This window comes from Neolamprologus brichardi, chromosome 16, assembly GCF_056152115.1.
Source record: "Neolamprologus brichardi isolate AB-2024 chromosome 16, ASM5615211v1, whole genome shotgun sequence".
NCBI lineage: Eukaryota > Metazoa > Chordata > Actinopteri > Cichliformes > Cichlidae > Neolamprologus > Neolamprologus brichardi.
The window spans coordinates 18,722,280-18,736,950 of record NC_142119.1 but is presented as its reverse complement, the minus strand read 5'-3'; the positions used below and the strand labels follow the sequence as shown (position 1 = coordinate 18,736,950).

The 14,671-nt window shown below is 41.5% G+C and overlaps 1 protein-coding gene across 3 annotated transcripts in view; it reads right to left on the bottom strand.

Annotated features, from left to right (window-relative positions):
* The window catches only part of lmo7a (LIM domain 7a), a 48,002-nt gene extending 34,273 nt beyond the window's left edge, over positions 1 to 13,729 (bottom strand). Inside the window, exons 1-4 of one of the 3 annotated variants that reach the window (XR_004843548.2) lie at positions 13,590 to 13,729; positions 13,286 to 13,461; positions 5,681 to 5,751; positions 3,377 to 3,446 (exon numbers count right to left, since the gene is read on the bottom strand). Coding sequence is in view for 2 of the 3 variants with exons in the window: in XM_006788173.3 (XP_006788236.3) it covers positions 3,377 to 3,446; positions 5,681 to 5,751; positions 13,286 to 13,357 (213 nt within the window). In the remaining variant the exon portion in view is untranslated. The remainder of the gene's footprint in view (positions 1 to 3,376; positions 3,447 to 5,680; positions 5,752 to 13,285; positions 13,462 to 13,589) is intronic. The other 2 variants (XM_006788173.3, XM_087830177.1) reach the window with 2 other exon arrangements.
* Positions 13,730 to 14,671: the final 942 nt, after the last annotated feature.

Below are 14,671 nucleotides of genomic sequence, written 5' to 3'. Positions count from 1 at the left end.
ACTTTATTCATCCTACAACCTGGTAACCCATCAGCCCATCCAAAGCCTCCTAAAAAGTGACTGGACAATAAAACTAAGCCCACGAACAGACTACAATAGATCAGTCCCAGAACATGCAGAGATAATGATGTTGAAGGAATTTTATGCTGACTTGTGCCTGCATATAATCCTGCTAAATATGCTGTACCCATCCAGCAGCCTCTAATCCTCTCATGCAAACTCGAGGATCCTGATTTAAGCACTTCGCTCCAAGAAACGGAAAGCTTTGACTCCCTGGGTGTTTGATATGGTATAAAAGGATTCTTCATCCCTTCTGGTCACATTATGGCCACGCCATTTCTTTCACTGCTCTCTTTGTCTACAATAATTCCCCTCAACTGACCCCTTCCAGTGCTTTAAAGAACAAGGAAAGTTATGATTAAAATATCAGGCTACACAGTTTCAAAACCTGTGACAATAAACCAAGAGGAGATTGAATACTTGAAATACCATCTCTCCTCAAACGGGCTCAATAAAGGACCCACACGTCTCAAAAGTCGGATCCAGTCATAACATGCACGCATACAACGCAAACACACTAACAAAACATGGTCAAATACCGTTCATTGCACAGACAATTACACATTTAGATGAGTAAAGACACCCTAAAGGCCACTGAAACTGTTTATCCTCTCCATCCTCCCCCAACTACCTCAACTCACCAAGGAGTTGGTGTGTGCTGGAGCAGCCACTGACATGCCAATTACGGTGTATTTATGGTCTGCACTTTAGTGGGCAGATGGAGTCATCCTTAACTCCCTCCCTCTGGCTTTGCCCCAGTGGGCCTCAGATCCAGGCCCACATTCGTGCAGTTCGCTGCCCAACCACACAACTGCCGCCTTCCTGCTAAGCACTGGTAAAAGCAGAACCAGGCTTGAACCGGGCTTCCATGGCCCAAACCCACATCTCACTCAGCAACAGTCAGAGGAGTTTGCTGACATGAGAAACATTCCCCTGGACACAAGTGAAAGCAAAGAATAGGCCAGAGACTAGAGCCAATGTTGCTAAATATTCTGCAAAACTGGAGATTTACTGTTTTTTTCTCTCTCCTTCGTTCCTTTGGTTCCTTCGGTCTTTTTTGCTCTGCCCAAACTTGAGGCTGGTATTGATTTAGAGTACTGACAATCCCACAGATAGCAAATCTCAAACCCCACTTATAAGTCTAAAAGTTGAAAATACTCATATTTGAGTGGTAATGAGGCATGTTTGCAAGGAACAAAATAATTCAAATCATGCTGTATCTACTCTGCAAAATGAAAAAAAAAAGAAGGAAAAACAGTGTTACTCTTGCTCTTTGTCCACTGCTTCTGGCTTTTCTTCCACATCTATATTTCTAAGTTGTGTAACAGAAGACGAATGGGCAAACAGAAATGTTCAGAAAATAGCAAACTTCCAACTAAAAAACAACCCCCCTCCACCACCACCAACAACAACAACACCACCAAAGACCACACTTATTGCTATTTAAAGAGACGAGAGATAGGGGGAAAAAGTGAGAGTAGTCGGAGAGGAAATATATTCTCGCATCAGTGAGACTGAGTAATGTTCGTCTGGAGAACTTTCCACTTTTCTCCATGTGGTTGGCAGTCACTGATAGCCTCGAGCCAACCAGAAGCCTTCACATTTGCGGGAGAATTTATGATCAGGTGGTTTCAGGTTTATGTCCAGGTCTCGGAAATACCACACAAATGCTTCAGATGGAGGAGAAACTTATTACCTCAGCAGGTGCCCGGCCAGCTCTGTCAGTAGTAGTCCAAAACAAACTGGCAGGAAATTTGATTTACGTCAAAATGCCTATATGATGGCACATGTTTGTTGTTTACAGACTGCTTATTTCACTGCTAACTTGTCACTGTCTTGTCAGCAGAACCCATAGACACACATGAACTCTGCTTCGGCTAGGGTTGGGATTCTCTATAATTCCACTAGACAGCTGGTCCCAATTACTCCCACAACAGAGAGATGCTGAGGGATGGGTTTAAGGTAGGTTTTTAAACCTACCCGAGAAGTTGTTTGCAGACACTCCCAAAACATCCATGTTAGCTAAACCGGACAGGCCCAAAAGATCTGTAATGTGACAACAGTACCAGGCTGACTGATTCAAAAACAGGTATTTAGAATTGACTGTACCAAAGATTGGTATAACCAAAGACACAAGCCATTGGCTTACTATTTTTGTTTTTGAAAATGGACCTGGGCCCTGTACTACAAACAAGTTAAACAAACCCAGGATATCTTTCCATGATCTGGCTTCACTTATCGTAACATCAGCAATAAAGCTAAGTGATCACACTTCTTTCCGAGCTTTCTTCCAGGAATGGTGATGTCATTTTGGTCAGTAGGTGGAGATTTTATACCTGCTGATCTCTGATCTCGAACATAACCTGCTGCAGAGCAGGTAAGGCCCGAAGGATAACTTGCAATGTTGGTGCACCCCGGTAAGAGGTCAGTCATCTTCATTCTACTAACAATCTATTTTGAACCTTGAAATTACCTGGATAAGCCCAAATCCTACTTTGTAGTGCAGGTATATCTGGACAAAACGCCAATACTTAATGCTAATGTCAATTTGGTTTTTAAGGGACGTCCATATTTCTCTGTAATACTAAATTTGATGCAAAGATTGAATTTACATCTTAATGCAACTGAAACAGATGAGTTTTCTAAAAATGTATCCTCTGTCGTGTCGTCACGAGGGACGAAATTAGCCATAGAGACAACAGATGTTTTTGTACCACTCTAAAGACATGTTTATTTCTGTTGCAACTTTAAGGTTTGTGGGGATTGACTGATTCTTGGAGCCAGCGTCACATGGCCGTTAAAGGAACTACAGCTTCTTGAACTTCAGCGTTCAGTTTTTCTGATCTGCAGGTTGCCGCTTGGTTTTAAACCCCAAATCTGGCCCCTTATAACATTCTATCACTCAATCAAAACTGTAATCATCAAGCCAACACAAAGACCTTTTGTCTGTAATGGTTTTGATTGAACACAGCCTTCATCATGGCCGTCCCCGTATTTATGATGCTACCAAATGAACCGGCGGCATTTCAACCAGCTTCACGTTCATTGAACTTAATAGCTTGGAAGGATACGTGGAGCGACAAGTCACTGAGCAAACACTCTGCTGCTGCCTGCTACACCTCACACTGCTCTACCCCATCTAAGACACCCACTACTATCTCTACAATATAAATTATCCACAAAAAAAAATGCAATAAAGAGAGACAAAACTATGATCAAAATAAAGATGAGCTGTTATTGTATTTAAAGGATATGTCTGAGTACAGCTTTTAAATACAATAAGATTGAGACTAAACAATAAGGAGAAAAAACTTACCAGTCCAGCAATAGGAGTAGGCAGTCTGTTAACCCTCTTGACAACACCAGGCTTGATCTTGTTAATCAGTCTGTGAGCAAAAGAGAGGAAGAGGACGAGGGGAAGGGAGACGGTGAGTGAAAGGAGTTGGTTATTGGCTAGCCTGCTTTAACTGCGAGGGAACGACTAAAATGTGTTGCAAAGTCTTAGTGTTGTGTGTTTACGACTTTGTTTAATGGTAGCCACCTGGCTTCAGTTTAGCAAATCGCCACTGCTGCAACCGTGATGTAAACACACCAGGCACACTGCTCCTAAAATACACCCTCCAACACTGAAACAACCCCAAACAAACCTTGAATCAGCCTCAGAAAACAGTAAGTAAGATAGATGGTGGATTTCTGGTGTCGGCCAAACACCCAAGGCAGAAAAAACACAAATAAATTGAAATGAAATGCAAAAAAGCAATTACAGCTTGACCAACTGGACTAAAAGCTTCATAAGATGACCACAGGTTATTGTGCCTCAGAGATCTGGTCGGAAAAAAAAGAACTACCACAGAGTAAAAATATTCTGTTAGAGGTATTTACAAGTCATGCTTCCCGTTTAAAAAGTCTTCCTTTCACAGTTTTAATTATAGAATATTTTGCAATCAAATATACTCAAAGTACAAGGACTGCAGACTGCAACTAAATCCTATATTCATTACTACTTAGCTTTAAAAAAAAAAGATCATATGCTTTATATACCAGGGAGCTACATTAACATGACTGACAGGTCAACTGAGGAATACTGAGCATCTAGCTTAAATTCAGTTTTCAGCTGGGAAACCTTGGAATTTATATGGATGTTACTTTGACAGGTGCACTCCCCAAAAGCAGTGGTCTCCCCCAGCTCTGTTATAACCATGCTGCACAAACTGCTGAGAAACTCTACCAAGAGCAAAGGGTGTTTACCAGATCTCCAAACATCCAAGCTGACTGATCATTCGAATTATTAGCAAACATCCCAGTGCCAGAGAGTAAGAGACACCCACAGATGATCCATGTGGGGGTAAGCATGAAACTATGCAATACTGTGCAGTTGGTTTTATTATTCTGCATGACTGATTAATAAAAATCCCTATAAAATGTAATCCAAAGCAATAAAAAGGTGTGACTACAACCCCCACTGCTTGATTAAAGAAAAACAACACATTAAAAGCTCAACATGAGGCAAAATAATTTGTTTACTCTGCGGGCTGGGAAAGGATGGACTGGTATAAGGCTTAGCATGGGCTCACAATAGATGTAAAGAAAGAATGCAAAGGGCCATTTGGGTTCACATTACTCATTTAGCATGAAACAATGGAACGTTACGAGATAACACACACTTTAAGTGAAGTAGGATATAAACATGTCTGCGATCCACGCAAAACATTCTTTTCCAAGCGAGAAACTCCGATAACCAAAACACAATGGGAAGGGAGGCAGCGTTGCTAGGTGAAAGCGATTTTAATCTGTCTTCCTCTTCCTTGCGTTGAGAAAACACAGACAGCCCGTGAGTGAGAGTGTCCGTGTAGTTCTCTGACATCAGGCAAACAGACGAGTCAGGATCAAATCAGCAGAATGAACGGCTTCTTCTCTGAACCAATGCCAATAGAGTGTGGAAGATTCTGCATGGCCTGCTGGTAATTACAGCTTCCTGCTGATCCGAGCAAATCACATCAGTGATGTGCCCATTTAGCAGTGCTGCCCACAAGCAGACACATGAAGGGACATGAGGCTAGCCCTCACACACAGAGCCCTAATCTGAGAAAAAGCCACAAACCCACAACTCTAAGAAGAGCAGTTAGTGAATGAACACACAAGCCAGTTCCGGACAGATAAATTTGTTCCTCCAACTCATCAAAAATTTATGTACCCATCGATGTACCCCAATTCTCCAGTGCGGTTTCAGCTGGAGCTCTTTCCATTCACTACACAGCTTCTCACACAGCTCTCATTAAAGTAACGATGGCGCTCTGCCCGATCCACAGATCTGTAACATCTGTCAAACACACAACACAGCTCCTATTGAAATAGATCACATTTCATATTCTCAAACAAGACCACAGGGGAAAGAGCTGACAAAGAAAACATCAAATAACTACATAATAGAGTCACTATTGTGCTGTCTCAAAACACAGGCTCACTTCATGTGACTAACAAACAAACAGTGACCCAGCAGGGGGTCTGCCTGGGAAACATCAGTAACACTTACGTCGGTGCGCAGACCTGAAGGAGAGCGGAGGGATTCCTTATGAATGAGTGGCTTACGAGAGGTGCCTGGGAAAAGCAGAGTACTTACTCACACAGAAGAACGCCATTCTCCAGCGCAGATCGGAAGTCCTTGCTCCCAAATTTTTTCTTCGTTACTGCCTGGGGAAAAAAAGGAAAAAAAGTGATACAAAAACAAAAACATAACAGAGCAATCAGGGTTGGATGAGGAGAGGAGGCGGGAGGTGAAGGGGGGGTGGGGTGTTATATGTGTGAAATAGGGTGGAGAGCCTGGAGAAGAAAGGTAGGATGTTGAGAACAGTAGCAGAGGAAGTCAGAGGTATTTCCTCTCGAGTTCCTACGCTGTCTCTGCGGGGAGAGAGCCGTGCACAGTTCTTCAGGTATTCCTCAGGAGCTCACAAGTACCTCATGTCTTCTCACTTTAATGCCAAAAGCTGCTGGTAAACCGGAGAGCTGTGCTAAAACTGTGCTGGAGTCAGACTGCCTGAACCACAAAGCTATGGCAGCATCTGGAGTACGGGAGGAACACAGCACTTTGTTATAGCCTCATGCCTTTCCCATGATCTAAAACCACCGCTGCAAGAACACCAAGAGCCATTATACAGACAAACCTTCCGCACGCATGTCGTGCAGCCTTATGCATTTAAACTCATGCACATTTGCATCCTTGATTTTAAACATAACACTAATTATATTTTGTATCTGCTTGTTGTAGCTTTTCATTAATGCATTCTGAACTTCCAAGAATAGCTTTTTTATGTTACTAACCAGTCTAAGTTTGTCAGACTAACACACCAGTCAGTACCTGTGATTGTATCCGGCTCCTGTATCCAGTTATCTTTGAAAGCAGAGCAGATCTGCACTATCCTTTACAGTCAATATGTTATAACCGCAATTCCACAAAGGTTCATTTGCTGTGTAAAATGTAAATAAAAACAGAATGCAATGAATGCCATTTTAATAAAATGACATTTTATTCAAAACATGTCAAATATTTTTAACAGAGATGTACCATTTTAAGAGAAATACTAACTCATTTTAAATTGAATGGCAGCAACATGTCTTAAAAAAAGTTGCGACAGGGCCACGTTTACCACTATGTAGCATCCGCTTTTCTTTTATCAACAGTCTGTAAACATCTGGGAACCGAGGAAACCAGATGCTGAACTTTTGGGAGAGGAATGTTGTCCCATTATTGTCTGATACAGGATTCTAGCCGTTCAAGAGCCCTGGATCTTCCTGGATCTGGTGCTCTAAATGTTTTCAGTTCGTGAAACGTCTGCACTGCAGTGCAGCACCTGGACTCTTCTACTATGAAGCCATACTGCTGTAATAGATGTAGTATGCAGTTTACCATTGTCTTGTTGAAATATGCAAGGTTTCTGTTTCTATTTACTTTTTGCACAACATCCCAACCTTTCTGGTATCAGGATTGTGGAATTTTCTTTTTTTTTTTAAATTTGCATGTACATCAAAACACATTAGACAATTATACATGTATTCATAGAACTTTTGCAATGTGGTAAGTGCACTGCAGGACAAGTAAAAACAACTGGACAAAAATATCCTCCCCTATTTTCCAAAGCAGAAAGGACTTTTTAAATTAAGTGTTTCTTTGCCAGTGGCCTAACGTTCCAACACATTGTGCTCAGTTTTTAAGCAATCCCTGAAGAGTTGAAACAAAAAGCAGTACTATCCTCTCTGGCAGAGGTTATGACTACAATGGCAACCTCAATATTATCATAGTATTTTTTTTTTTTTACTGTGGGAGCATGCAGACTGTAAAACACTTTTTAAGAGGTCTTGAGCAATAGTTTCCAGGCTTTCTAAAATAACCTGAGAAACACATCTGACCCTTCAGATGATCCATCTACTGTTCACTGAATCCTCATCAGAACTGGTTTCAATGGAAGGCCAACGTTCAAGAAGCCAAATTGTCAAATAGAATTAAACCAAGTCTGTTTTTGCCTTATATACGGTAATTTCCATGTATGTTTGGACGTGTTTTGATAAATCGCTACAGCTATTTACATTTTTCCAGCAAAATATAAAGAAACGGAGGCTGACTCAAGACTTTTGCACATTATCGTAACTTAAATCACCAAGAGGGAGGGAGCGCTGACACATTGAACTACAAGAATAATACTGGTGGGTGCAGCTGGCATGAGCCAAAACATAAATGCACGCACTCTCACAGAAAGCAAAAACACGTTGGACGAGTCTCGCTGACTGATTGATCAGATGTTCCTTGTTCCAAGCCTTTTGTCTGACTTCCTTTGTCCCACAGAAAGGAACAAAAGCTGGGACAATTACTACTATAGTTAAGTACAGGCAAACATTTTTAGGATGACAGGAGAAACAGAAACAATTATAGAGACTGGCTGGATGCCACTATTATTCCTTGCCAACAGATTGTGCTACACCCCAAAACACACCCTAGGTAAGCTGAGATGCCCAAAGCCTCAAATACCCATCATTCCAAAAGTATTAGACCATGGTGTAATAGATGAATAAAGATTAAGGTTCTCACACTAGTAGGAGGAAGCCATTCTGCATATGTGATTGTGCTGCTGTTTGGGAAATACATGTTTTGTTTACATAATACACTGAGATCTTGGCCTGCTCCTCTTTCATTGACCAAAATACAATCAGAACCAGACACTGAGAACACGAAACCAGAACGCAGATATGCAAAGCTACAGACATGTAGACACAAACACAAAATCACACGGAGAGCAAACAACCCCTACAGCCGACAGAGAGCAGTCAGCCAGCTGCTGCAGTTGGCATATGAAATCCTGACCCCTACTGTTCTATACACACAGCTGGGATTTGCATGCATGCAAACAAACACTACATGTGGGAACATTATCGGAAGTATGATTCCATCTAATTTGGGTCTTTCCTAAAAGTGTCCCTTTATTTATTTTTCTTTAAACGTTCTTTTCAGAGTTCTATCGGCTCATCAACCAGCAAACCAACAAAATGATTCCAATAATAACTTCAAGTCTAAAAATGGGAGCCGACCTGGAATTAACACAAAGCTGGAAGCATTGGCATAATTCTATCCTCTACAGTCATCATTAGAGGTATTAACTGCACTTATATCAGCCCTGCTGTGCCCTCCCTCTCCTGTCCAACCTGCCATGTGGGATAAAAACTCTAATCTGCACCAACATACTGCCGCTCTGATTTAACAGGGAGGTTTAAGCCGGAGCAGGCATTTCAAAAACAGCTTGCCTTCATGCGCACCCACCTTCACCTTCCAGCTTCCACCAAAATGTGACCAAAGTTTACTCTGGGCTGTGGAAGGGTCCTGTGAAATTCATTATTGTTATTGGAGTGAACCATTATCTGTGGTAGAGGCCAAATATTCAGAGACTCTGCGTCCATGACCACAGTTATTGTTTATTCATGCAGGGCACTGAGGCAACTCTGTATTCAAGGTTTGTGCGGATGCAGCCCCCTCTCGCCACTAATTGTTCCTGAAATTCTTTGTTTCTTCTGCAGCACATTGAGGTATGGGTCATCAGAGGGAAACTGGGACCATATCCAAATATTTCAAGGTTTGGACTCAAGGGAAAGACACTACTGTGGAAGCACTTAGTAATAACACCATCAGCATCCTGGAATAATAGGAGTACATCAACATGTAACTGCAAGGGAATGTTGTCTTGTTTGAGGGCTGGTCTCACATGAGTACGTCTGAAAGCCTCGTTTCTAATTGGTTTCTCTCAAAACAGTCAAAACCCTGAGTGAGGCTACAGCGAAGTGACTAATCATCAATTCCACAACACAGCTTTTGGTATGAAAAACAACACAGCGGCATAGGTCACGGGGAGGGGGGATTCATTCAAACTTGGCAACATTGAAAAAAAAATAAAATTTGTAGAAAAGGTAATGACCCTACATAACACTTATATAAGGAAAACTTTGCACACAAAAAGTCAAGGAAAATCTGTCGTAGCATGTTGTGTGGATTAGCTGGCATCAGCTAGCATTTCATAACCTTCTTATTTTTACTTATTTTATGTGGATGGCTGCAAAATGTCTCAAACCCCACATGGAATAAAAGCATATCTAATAATATTCCTTTCTGGATTTGTTAATTGTGAAATTCTTTCCAAATCAGTCTTTGTATGAAATAATTGAGGAAAGTATTTGAATAGATAGTTCTTTTCCAAAAATGTGTCCTTTTTTATCCATTGCATTTCACTATAATTGTAACATTTTGCAATATTATATTTAGCTGGCTAACAAAACTCACACCCCAATGACCTCAACTTGGACAACTTGCTATACTATAAGAGACATTTTTCAAACTTTTGCTGCACTTAACAAAAATATTTACAGAAAATAAACAGGTGATTAAAAGGTAAATAACAATGAAATCACTCCTACACTCACCAGACGCTGCTAGGTACACCTTGCTAATTCTTGGTTGAACCTCTTTGGCTTCAGAACTGCTGCAATGTGGTTGCAGGCCACAGTTGGTACTAAAGGCCCAAGGTGTGACAAGAAAACAATAATGGATTGCATTTATATAGCGCTTTTCGAGACCCTCAATGCGCTTTACAATTCCACTATTCATTCACTCTCGCATTCACACACTGGTGGAGGCAAGCTACAGTTGTAGCCACAGCTGCCCTGGGGCAGACTGACAGAAGCGAGGCTGCCATATCGCGCCATCGGCCCCTCTGGCCAACACCAGTAGGCGGTAGTTGAAGTGTCTTGCCCAAGGACACAACGACCAAGACAGACAGAGCTTTGGATCAAACCGGCAACCTTCCGGTTACAAGATGAGCTTCCCAGTATACTAACACCATCACCAGCTTGAACTGTTGATATGAGGCAGGGTTATGTTTTCATATTGTTTACAACAAATTCTGATCCTACAAACTAAAGTAGAGTCTGTGTAAACTGTAGCTTCAGCTTTCTGTTCTTAAATGAGAAAAGTGGCACCTGGTGTGATCTGCTGCTGTTGCAGCTCGTGTGTTTAAAGGCTCTATGTGTCGTGCACTTCTGCATCGCTTGGTTGTAACAACTGGCTATTTGAGTTCCTGTTGGCTTCCTATCAGCTTGAAGCGGTCTTGCCATATCCTCCTGCCACTTCCTGGATCCTTTCTTTCTTTTGGACCATTCTCTGTAACCCTAGAGGTGGTTGTGCAGGAAGATCCCAGTTTATTATCATTTTCTAAAATATTCCAAACAGCCCTTCTGGCACCAGCAACCATGCCACACTCAAAGTCACTTAAATCACCTTCCTCCCCCATTCTGATGCTTATCATATCTGCAAGAAAAACAATGCACTAAGTTGCTGCCATGTGGCTGATTAGAGGTTTGAACTAACAAGCAGTTGAACAGGTGTACCTAACAAAGTGGCCAGTGAGTGCATGTGGAAAATCTCCAGAAAAGTAGAATTAAGTTACATTGCTTACACAAGTTACTATGGTAGATGGGACAAGAAACTATAAAGGGCTTAGTTTTGGTTGAGTATTACGCAACTGTAACCAGATAAGTAGCAAAACTTCACAATATCTGCAGTATTATGTTACCTTTGACCTTTTGCTTTGTTCCACTTTGTTTTTTTGAGAAACACATTGCAGCATTTTTTATACTAACCCCCCCCCCCCCCCCCCCCCCCCCCCACACACACACACACACACACAGCATTGAGAGTTGAAATGTTATACAGAATAAAGACTGGGATGTTAACATGAGCTTCACATGGACCAACAGCTACTGGGAAACCCCACCTAGAACTGTTCTGAGAGCATGCTCTTTGAAAAATTCAGTCTTATTAATGACAACGTAAACAAAAGAGGTGGCGGAAAAGATGCTGCCATGTGTCTGACATCTTTGCTTGCTTCAGCATCGTTAGTGAAACACAGATCTAAGACTTAATGATTTTATTATATTACTAATTGCCAAGTTATCATTTATAGCGGATTGTTTATTGTAGGACCAGATATATACATGATCTTCTGACCTGTAAATATAAACACAGCCACTTGTTCTCAATTGTCCCACCAATCACACTTGAAGCCTTTCTATTTAATTAACAAGGACCTCCATTATTCCACTGCGCCCTGTGGTTGTAGGACGCAGCGCCCTGTGCTCACAGCCTGCCAGCTTCGAGGGGGCTATGTTCACAGCCATGGAAGCTAATGCAGGAATGTGTCCATGTGACAGGCTCCAGACCATTTAGTCCAGTTTTTAACAACACCACCAACCTTGCCACGCACACATGCCTCTGTTTAAAGTGCTGTGAAGCCAAGCAGCTTGTTAATCATTCAGTGTCTGAATCCAAGAAGTGAGGGGGGGGATCTCTTTGAAGAGAAACCTTTCCTCTCTGATGGTACTAAGTAGCTGATTGTTCTTGTATTGCAGAAAATTTCTTAGTCTTATTCTTTCAAAAATATTGCCCCCATTGCCTTCACCCATTTGTTCAGCTTTCTGCTCACCCTCCCTAAAGTCCCTCCCTGCAGACCATCATGCCCCCACCTCACTCCACGAGCAAAGCCACTACAATGGGCCAGTGTGCAAGTGTGAGAGACACTGATGTCACATTGAAAGCATTCAGATTCACCCTGATGAAATAAGAACAATATTTGTTTAGTTAGGGCCATGCAGCAGTTTCATGCAGCCCTGCTGGGAAGAGAATTTGCAAGATGAGGACACATAATTTCACCCGCTTGTTAAGAGAATAGGGAAAAAAAGCGCCAGTCTGGCGCGAGTTGGAGTGGAAACTTTAAAGAATATGACATTTTAGGAATGAAATGGAACAGCTGGAGTTTTTTTATGTTGGCAGCTATTTTAAAATTTGATGGCTACCACAAGAGAGGGGGAAATTACTGTAAAACATTTTTTCAGCTTCAGAAAGAAACCCTCTTGTCAAAACCTTTATTGTATATTACTCACTTTCAGAATTGGTCATAATCATAATATGCATCACGAAATATAAATGCTTGGATTTATTGCTAACATGTAATTTTGTATAAGCACCATAAACCCAAAATCTCAGTCATTTGTTATGAATCGGAGTTAATCCACAGTTATATAATAGCTTGGATCAGTCATAGAAGATTTTGCTAATTGCTCTTTTGGGTTTTCCTCTCTACCTGCAGCAACTGGAGCCTCGAAGGCAAAGGTAAATTAAAAAAACAAAACAAAACAGGTCTAGGCAAGATCTGACATCAGAAGCATCAGCCAGCAACAGTGATGACTGGGGTCAGACCCACCTACCCGTTCTGTGAAGAGAAAAGAGATAAGTGCTAAGAATTGTGTGATTCATCTTTCAAAAGAGAAGACTGATGGCCGGGTAACTTGAGACGTGAGGTCAAAAGGTGACACATGCCTGTATGGATCTTTGAGTCAGGGCTATTATTATTTGGAACTTGGGTGCTGGCAGTTAAAGCAGTATACAGTCATAAAGCATTTCTCAAGCATGTATGTATTGGGAGGTCAAACTCTGCCAAAAACATAACTATAAAATGAAAAAGATATACAAATAACAGATCTTTTTCACTAGCAACTGACAGTCCTTAACTTTTACTTATAGACTGCCTTACCTGTTAATTCTGTTGAGGACAGCAAAGAAAAGAAAAGAAGTAAAGAAAGTTCTGAAGTATATATATATATATATATATAGATAAACAAACATGTTTTTACTCACCTCAATCCATCTCTGCGCCTCCGAGTAGGCTTCCTCGCAGCTGACTGAAGACTGCTCACGCCACTCCATCATAAGAACTTATTATCCGAGCTTCACCGGCGGGTAAAGTCCTAGCAGCCCGCATATAAAAGGTCCACATAAATGTGAGCCAGCTCAAGCAAGCAAACTCGATCAACCTACATAAAAGTGCACACAGGTGAACTCTCAGTCATTCATCAAATATGCCTCCTATTGTTCTTTCCTACCTGCTCATCCGTAAATGAATGCAAGGTGTAACAGTGTGCATCATCTTGTGGCTGCTTACCTTTTCTTTCATCCGACACACCTGTGCTTTGTGTCCTTTTGGCAGCGGGTTTACACACTCCACCTTTTTTACGCAGCGATTGAGTGTTTGAAGACGCGCAGAGCTCACCTCTTGCAGCACTCACACGAAAGACAGTTTTTCACCTCAGGTTTTAGAGCTGCATGAGTCTGCAGCGGGAGTGTCTCCAAACCCGGGTCCGGGGACCACCCACAGGTCCTTGAGCGGATTCCAGTTGAAACACACGGTTGAATTCGCTGTTAGCCCCCCAAGAAAGGTATTTGGACTCCTGGTTTGGGCCAGATGCACGTTAGTGTAAGTGTATGCTGAGGTAAGCCACTAAATTCTGTCGGACTACAAATATCCTGAAAGAAAATGTGAGGTCGGTGGACTTCTGGTCTCCAAACACAAAAATGTTGCGGAAAAAAAACTTTAGGTCTATGGATAAAACTTATGTAATTGCAGGAGTTCGGCGCTACCTTTAAAATAACGTTCTTTTCCTGCACCACCACCAAGCGGTGATTAAGGGGTATTGCAAGACCTGAGCACATGCTTTACTCGAGGGTTTCAAACTTCATTGCGAAATAACAGCATACCGATCCCGTAAAATGAGTGGGATTTGGTTTGCAACTTTTAGAACAACTTACTGATTACTTTTCAATCAACTGGGCTTTTTTTTGTTTTTGGAACTTGTAGGGAAGAGGTTATGTGCTACAACATTATCTGCAGTTCTGTGAAAAATGAAGCACGAGTCAGTAGCTTGTAGAACCACCTTTAGTAGCAATAATTTGATGTGATCAGTTTCTGTATAATTCATTGGAATTTTCCCCACTCTCCTTTACAACCATGTAGAAAACTTGGTATAAAAGAAATTTCATGGTCAATTCAATGACTTGGAAAATACCAGGTCCTATAGCAAAACAAGTCCTCCATCACTGTGCTGACAGTTTGTATGAGGCATCTGCTGATGTGCTGTCTGGTTTTCAAGAAATATCAGATTATTTTGGTCTCATATGTCCAAAAAACATTGTTCCAAGTCTTGTGTTTTGTTCAGGTGTAAATCATTCTGCCATGCTCATTTTAGA